Source organism: Stigmatopora argus, chromosome 6 (genome assembly GCF_051989625.1).
Source record: "Stigmatopora argus isolate UIUO_Sarg chromosome 6, RoL_Sarg_1.0, whole genome shotgun sequence".
Taxonomy (NCBI): Eukaryota; Metazoa; Chordata; class Actinopteri; order Syngnathiformes; family Syngnathidae; genus Stigmatopora; species Stigmatopora argus.
Window position 1 is genome coordinate 270,001 of NC_135392.1, and position 8,631 is coordinate 278,631.

At 44.2% G+C, this 8,631-nt stretch overlaps 1 protein-coding gene across 1 annotated transcript in view; it reads left to right on the top strand.

The window, feature by feature from the left end:
- The window catches only part of grm4 (glutamate receptor, metabotropic 4), a 120,980-nt gene extending 112,563 nt beyond the window's left edge, over positions 1-8,417 (top strand). The window contains exons 10-11 of the mRNA XM_077603015.1: positions 3,092-3,338; positions 6,009-8,417. Coding sequence (XP_077459141.1) covers positions 3,092-3,338; positions 6,009-6,058 — 297 coding nt within the window. The 3' untranslated portion in view covers positions 6,059-8,417. The remainder of the gene's footprint in view (positions 1-3,091; positions 3,339-6,008) is intronic.
- Positions 8,418-8,631: the final 214 nt, after the last annotated feature.

The following is an 8,631-nucleotide window of genomic DNA, read 5'->3' on the forward strand; positions in this document are numbered from 1 at the left end:
TTCTTAAATTAGGAGCGCATTTTTATTCAGGGGCCAGGTTTGTTTGGCTGCGTTGCGCGGGCGCTAATGAGGCAATTTCAGCCAATCAGGGGATCCACCTTAATGTTGTTTACGTTGCCGAGATCTAAAATGAATACATGCTTGTTCCAAAGTTCCCTAATCAACCGAAAAGGAGATGCACGGCTTTGAACGCGTTCGCTGACAGTTGAAAAATCAGCGACGAAATCTCTTGACTAAGTCGTTAATTCATAAGCTACTTCTGACGGATATACACGTCCAATCCATTTGAAGCGGGACTGGCGGTTGTGTGTCATTTACAAATTTGTCTTCGGGTACTCCGGTTTTCTTCCCCATCCCCAAAATATTCATGCTAGGCTAATCGAACGTTGAACGGATCGCAAGTACAAGTGCGCACCCTAAGATTGGTTAGTTTACTCTGAGTGCCCAAAGTTGCTGCAGCACCCCCGTGAACTTCCTCACGGGCTGGCGTGGATTTTCTCCGGGCACTCCGGTTTCCTCCCACGTCCTCAAAACATACATGCTAGGCTAATTATATGCTAAACCGCCCCTAGCTCCGAATTATTCGTTGTTTGTCTCCTTGTGACCTGCGATTGGCCCCCCACCCAGTGCCCGTAGTTTGCTCGGATAGGCTCCAGCACCCCCCCCCGTGACCTTTTTGAGGAGAAGAAAATGAATGAATGAATCTTTTGTTATTTGTTTTGAATTTAACTTGCGATGAATACATTTCAAATAACGACAGAAAGATGCAAAGAGCAACGCGTTTGGACATCAAAGCAGGATAGGCTCCAGCACCCCCGCAACCCTTGTGAGGAGAAGCGGTTGACCCAAAATGTTACTATTCCAGATTTCCCCATCAATTAAGGGAATAAAATCCCAGATGACATGTGATGCTAACCGAAACAAAGTAGGATGTTTTTTTTAGTATTCCGATCTGTCGCCGTCTTTTTTATTTAGCAGGAAGTCGGCGGGCGACCCCGCGAGAAACGTTAAAGGTACGTGCCGAAAACACGGTCGATGGGATAGGATTAACGCCACGAGACGCAAAGCCGTCATAATCCTCGACGCTGCGGCAAAAGGCCTCGTCGGATTTGCTTCAAATCAATGTCCGTCAAAATCAAGGGGCGGAGCCGCGTGGCCGTGACAGAAGCCAATTACTGGGCTTTAATGAACAGAGTGCTGGCAAATACTCGTCAAACCTCAATTGATCGGTGACAATCTTCGCTTTAATTGATCGTTAGAGCTGTTTATTTTGGAAAGGCAAAGGCCAGGAACATTTAATTGGGGAGCAAAATTCATCACGTGAAAATCTGTAACACTTCTGTAATATGTTGCAGTTAAAACATATTATAATAAGAAGACAAAATGAACTTAATACAAGTACTGGTGCCATTTTTTGAAGACGGTGGCGGAAGCATTCTGGATTCCCCATGAATATTTTGGTTATACGCCATAGCAATGTTCAAAATGTGCTAAAAATGAATGCTTGGATAAATTAGATATGGTTGGATAGCGTATTCCGTTTTGTATTTAGCAGACAGAAACCGATGATTCATTCTGGCTCACTTTTAGGCGCTAGTAGGCTGAGTTAGCGATAAGCTAGTGAGATAAGTACATCACATAAGTGATAAAATGGCCATCCAAGTTCAGGTCTGAGAGAGAGAATTTTTGCACGGCAACGCGCTCGTAACATAACATAAACAAATTGAAATGAACTCGGATGACGATGCAGAAACACTCAAAAATAAGTTGACTCTAACCTTACACTAAACGTAATTCTAATTTGGTTTGACATTTTGGTACCTTTCTTGGCTCTATTGGCCCCGCCTCCACCCTGACTTTCAGATGCAACCTATCGAGGGTTGTTTGCTTTTTTTTCTTCACTTCAAAATATTCCCAAAATGATGCACACAAATGTTGTCCTGACAATATAATATAGGATAACGCACGACCACTTGCCAACGAGAAGGTCCGCCTACCCCACGAGCGCACCGCGGCCGATCCCGCGCCACTTCTTCGGCACGAGACCGGCTCATGATAAGAAAACATTAAAGCGGAGCCCACGTGGGTTTTAAATGTTACGCGGCTTTGATCAAGGGGTCCGCGGGGAGGGATCTCGCCACTGGAGCTCCCAAAACACCCGGCGAGGAGGAAGAGCTTCCACTATAAAAGGAAAAATCTGATCAAATATTTACACGAGCAGGTTTTTATGCACTAGTAGGCCTTCTTGTAGCATCATGAGAACTTGTGGCTACGAAAATGAGCACCAAAGAATCAGATAAATATGAGAATGGTTGATCTTCCAGGGGCGATAAGGGACAATTAATGCACCATAAACCACCAAACTCAACCGTCAAAGCCGTTTCTGCTCGGTGTTTGGACGCCATGTTTGAGTGCCGTCCTTGAAAGTCAAGACAAGTGTCTTCTCTCTTATTTTGCCACGTTTATCTGGATGTCTAAATGGCAAATCGGATCATTTTTTTACGCTATTTGGTTGATGGTCATCACCAGTTTGAGACCATTCCATTTTTCTGGGCCCGGAAAATGACCCAACGTGGATTAAAAATGACCGGTCGCCAATCAAGCAAGTCATGATCGGAAAGGGGCCTGATGACCTATTTTTCAAACTTTAAGTCCCATGAGCCAAAGAATGCCAAAATAGAAATGAAATATAGAACGAGTCGTCTCTGGAGTTCAAGTTGCTTTTTTGAGAGGATAGTTTTCAATTCATCAGACATTTCCAACAAACATTCTACGCTAAAATAGGGATCAACGGACAAAATTATGCAGCTGTTCATTAGCGTACAAACGGCATTTTGCTTCAAAAACAACAACAAAAGCCGTTGGCGGTCAACGAGATTAAAACCAAAGACGGGTGTCTTTGATTCAAGTGGCTCTTTGATAAGAAACGAGGAAGTCCCGCTCGTTTTTTTTCTACTTGGACGGCAGCTTGTCCGACTAACGGCTCATTGGACGCGCTAATGAGAAACCCAAGACCGCATCTGGTTACTTGGCCTCGGGGGAGGCGTCCAAGCGAAAGGGTTAACGCGGGGCTTTTTGTCTTCCCCGGCAGATGTACATCCAGACCACCACGCTGACCATCTCGGTAAGCCTGAGCGCCTCGGTGTCCCTGGGCCTGCTCTACATGCCCAAGGTCTACGTGGTCCTGTTCCACCCGGAGCAGAACGTGCCCAAGCGTACCCGCAGCCTCAAGGCCGTGGTCACCGCCGCCACCATGTCCAACAAGTTCAACCCCAAGGCGGGGCTGCGGCCCAACGGCGAAGCCAAGACGGAGCTGTGCGAGAGTTTGGAGACGCAAAGTAAGCGCCGACCAATCGGGACGATGCTTTGATGGATCCTTTTTCCTCCTTTGTTGTCCTTTGCCGTGAAAAGCAAATGGAGGCCCAAATTGGAAGGAAGGGAGTCATTTAATACTAGCGCGAGCGACGATGCTAAACGCCCACCGTTGTTCATTTGGGCCGCCGCGGGGATTGTCGCCACGACGGATTACAATTGTCAACCCTCGCTATTTTCTATATTCAATTTCAAACGTGCGTAATCTGGTTAAGGGGAAAGCTCGTAAGTCCGCAGTGGGATATGACGTTGCTTTTTTTACCTCCCCTTGTTACAGAGTTTTTCCCGTCTTACGGCGCCCTGACATACATATTTTTCACGTTACCAAGTGGAATATGATTTTTTTTCCGCCCCTTGTTACGTAATTTTTCCTGCCTTACGGTGTCCCTACCTTACGTATTTTTCCACGTTAACTAGTGGAATAAGACATTTTTTCGTCTCCTGATTGCAATTTTTTTTCCATCTCACGGCATCAACAAGAATTTCTCTCGCACAGCCAAATAGTTCCAAAATTCATACATCTCTAAGATGCTGCTCTGCTATTGGTCAACGTCGGGGTGTCACCGAGACACTCCGTTCAGAAACTAACGTGCTTATTTCAAACTTTAATTCTATGACTATAACCATCATTTCTATTGGCCACCATTGGACGATTTCTTCTTACAATCCCAACTCCGAAACGGATCAATGTCATATTGTCGTACTATATTTGATTCAGGCGTGTTGGAGAAGGGAAAGGTGGAAAAAAGAGTGGACGGGTGCCCACGAGGACCACAATTGGTGACCTTTCCCCACACAAATTAGGCAAAATGGCCCATATTAATAATTGAAAGTCTTGGTATCCATCACCATATGGTCCATTTGTACTCAATAGGAATGACAAGTCAAATTTGCGAAAATATACCACTACTACTATTACTAGTTGACTAGAAACTTTGACTTAAAATGTCTGTATATTAACACACACACTGCAATCGACAGCGCTAGATGTCCAATCCAACTTGACAGGGATCTAAAAATCTGTCAAGGACATGTCATTTCTGGCGCGACAATTCCATCATCTCAAACTAGCGTCATGGCGTCACCGCACGTACGCCACCACGCCGCCCTAGCACAAGCAATTATTCAATAACGATTTTTTAGGGGGAAGCGACCAGTCTGAACGCAGCATAAAACTGCCACAAAAAAGAAAGAAATGAGATTTACGTCAGGCTAGTGCCGCGTGGGTGCCATTGAATTTCATATGGAGAAATAAAAGGTCGTCGAGGGTGATGCGTCACGGGACGGTGTTACGCCGGCTCCAATTTGATGGCTTACTGGGCCTTTTGCTCCAATAAGCCGAGCGTGTCCGAGCGGTCGCCGGCGGCAATTTAGCCCGACGGGATTGTTGTCGCGGCTATTTGAATAAGCGCCATTCGTCATTGTCATCGGCGGACCGGATTTACCACTTGATAGGATTGAAAAATTCCTGCCGGCGTGCCGACGGGCGACCGATACGCGCACCGTCGGGATTTATCGGCGCCACCTCGGCGGATTGGCTGGCGCCGTCTGGGGACGGCGGCGGTCGGGGGAATCGGCGGGATTTACGTAGCCGACCCGCGTGGGGAAACTAACTATTGAAAATGAGGACAAATTGGAGGGTTTTCGGGCTGTTTTGGAAGGAGTTTTCGCAGCGATTAGCCAATGATTGGGTTATGCTAGCTGCTTTTTACTTTTTTTTTATCCTTGCCCTGCCGGGAAAAAAGCGAAAAGAAGAATCGTAAATGCTAGAAAAGTCCACAATTTGACATCCTCATTTGATTGAGCCAAGTAAATCAAGAAATTCAATGTTTACCCCAAAACATCCTTTTTAGCCTTAATAGTAAATACATCATTTCATCATGATTTACAAAAAGGAAAAATTAATATTGTTTATTTCTTCGATAGAATTATGTATATACATATACGTACCGTAATCCCTGGATTATCGTGAATTCACGACTTTGCAATTTTTTTCTGCTATTAATTATTAATTTTTTTCTTCTCTGCTGAGTCCTAGTAAGCAAGACTGTTTTCCACTTACGAGTTTCAGCATGGATTTTCACATTTTTGAAACATGAACTTTACAAAAATACAAATACAAAAACCCTACCTACCCTACTTTTCGATTATTATGTCTGGTCTACATTAACCACGATATTCAAGGGATTACTCTGCATATACGTACATACATATACGTACATATATGTACATATACATATGTATACGTACATATATAATAAAAAATAGTCAACATTCCGATTTTTGGGGGGTCACCAATCAACTTAAAGCCAACTGACTATCGTTATTAATGACAACAAAATATTTCCAGCTATCTCCCTTTCCTTTGGAAACAATTACATAAAATTCTTATCCAATTTTGTTTCTAAGCGATTGCTATAAGATCCAACAAAAATATCAAATCCAGGCTAACACCACAGCGCATAAAATGATTAGTTGATGTACCGTGGACAAAATCGGCGATTCGTCGAACATCAAAATCATTTCTGGTAGCCTTGTATTTAACGGTAACAGATATTAAACGTGCCATCTCTCATTAAAAGGTTCCCAGTGAAGCAGATAAGACCAAATAGTGACATTTCCTTTCTCTTTGGCAGGTTTCTCCACAAAGCAGACGTACATCAGCTACAGCAACCACGCCATCTAACGGAGTGGCCATTTCCCCCAAATGGGGATTCCCACCTGACTCGACAGGAGCCTCATTTTCCTACGGACGGAAATGACGGGATGGACTCGTGGGGGGCGGAACGCCACTGAGGCGCCATCTCGTATCGTTTCAAAAGAAAAACAACAACAACAACAACAAAAAACCTGCATGAATGCCACCCGGGCGGGGACCGAGCGCCGGCCGAAAATTTTCCTTTCCATTCACCCGAACGAAAGCTGACAGACGCCGGCGTTCGTTCCGGCGAGTCACCCGAGCGCCCAATCGCTGTGGCCACTCCCCCTCGTTCATTAACCGAGTTCTATTGGACCGAGCGTGCCGTGCATGATAAGTTCGTCGTGTCGTTGCTGTGTATTCGGAATGCGTTTTAACTCGGTCCTTCGGGGGTGCCTTCCAAATGGTCTCGTCGCTCACTGTTTGTGTACGCCGCGTTCCATCGGACGGACGGACGGACGGACGGATAGACGGATTGGTCTCAGCCTCCCTCCACGCCTTGCCTCGCCTTCGCTCACTGCCCGGTGTTCTGTCAGATTTTGCTAGCTAGCGTAGCTTTTTTTTTTGCCAAATTGTGCGACCAATGTTTACTGTTGAGATCATCTAAACGTGACTCCCCCCAAAAAATGTTCCCGGTACTCGATACACAAATAATATTCACCTCAATAACCCGGTGAAAGGAATTCCAGATATTTTGCATGCCTTTTTAATCGCTTACGAAATTAACTCGTACCGGAAAGGGTTTCGGATCTTGGATTTTTCGTAAGTTGAGATGCATTTTACGTATATTTTGGGGACGATAAGTCGCACTCGGAGATAAGTTTCACAAGCTGAAAATATATAAAAGTTGTACAGGAGCAGAAATCACATTTTTTGGGGGGAATTTTATTTGATAAAAACCAAGCCAATTACGGACAAGTCATCTGGAAAGGAATTTAAAATCAGAATAAGAATAGAGGCAACAATTTTCTCGTTGCGTATGTAGAGGTACCACGGCACTTTTCAATCGTTTTTGGGCGGACTCGGAATTTGATGCTTGCGTAAATCTCCCGAATTTGGATTTCCGATGGATGGCAAAATACGACAGAAGACCGGTGGCAGCCGCCATTTCCCGTCAATGCTAAGAAAGAAAAGAAAGAAAAGAAAAGAAAGAAAAGCCTGGCTGTACAGATCCATTAAGAGGAAGAATTAAGATGAAGGATGAAGGATGTCCTTGAGAGTAAGTAGCCCGTCGCCGCCGCCACCGCCATACAGCCCTGAAGGTGACTGATATTCATACGTATATGGCTAATAGGAGAAAGCGTACTCGCAAAATTCATTACGCAAGTCTCCGTCCGTGTCCTCTGACGTGGCTCCGCTTTAAAAAGGCTCAAACTTTCGGTTTCTGGTTCGAGCCGACGACGGCGATAGACGTCAAGTCCGTCTGAGTTTGGAGGCGATGATTTCGAAACGAGGCATTCGTAAAGGCAAGTGACAAAAAAGACGGGAATTTACTTGAGACCATCACAGCGTCCAAGCTATTCGAAGCGGGAGTGTCGGCAGCTGGTCAACGATTGGGAATGGCGGCTGACAAGTGACAAAAAATCAAGTCAAATTAGGATTTACATGGGTTTCTTTTGTCGTCCGTTCCGTCAGTCGTTCGTCAATAGATTTTGATTCAAATGGAAATTTATGTCGTTGATTTGTTTAGGTTGCCGTTTTTGATTTTTTTTTTTTTTTCAAATGAATGTCTGCCCTTTCAGACCTAAGACGTCCAATCCATTTAAAGTGGGAGGGTCGACAGCAAGTGACCAAACACGGAATACCACTTCAAATGGATCAGATGTCTTTCAGTGATAAACTTATTTTTAACTCATTGCCTGCCATCGACATCCAATCCATTGGAAGTGGGAAGGATGGCAGCGCAGTCAACAAAAATGTGGAAACTTGCCCCTGGAAGTGGATTGGACGCGTACCAATCATTTGGATTGACGAAACGACGACGCCAAATGGCACCCGTGGAGTCAATATATGGAGAAATATGGCTATATTCAAGTTTTAAAAAAAGATTTTTCTATAAATGAACGAATGAAAACGTGGTACGAAAGGCGTCGTTTTCACGTGTGGTTTTTGTTTGGGCCGATTCCGTTCAATGTGATTCAATATGCGGGTGATGTCTGCTTTGTGTCCCCACCACGTAATCCAAAACAAGAAAGAAAATGTACAAAAACAGACAAAAAAAGTACAGTGCCTGGCTTATCTGATGATGTATTTGTTCCCCAAAAAAGAGAAAAAATCCAAAATAAGTGTGTGAAGCATGTTTATTTTTTTGATACAACATTTTATTTCTATTAAAATGTTTTCAAACTCCCTGTTCCTATTTTTGTGGCCGCCGTTCTCTACCGACGTCACGCCAAGCGTCTGGAGGACCAATTTGGCAAATGTTGGAAGAATTTCTTTCAAAATGGAGAATCATGCATGCTTTAAAGCTCCCATGGAATTTGATTAGTTTCAAAAAATACTTAAAATTCTAAGAAAATTGTGGACTTCCGTCAATTCTTAAAACGAAAAAAACGATAGAT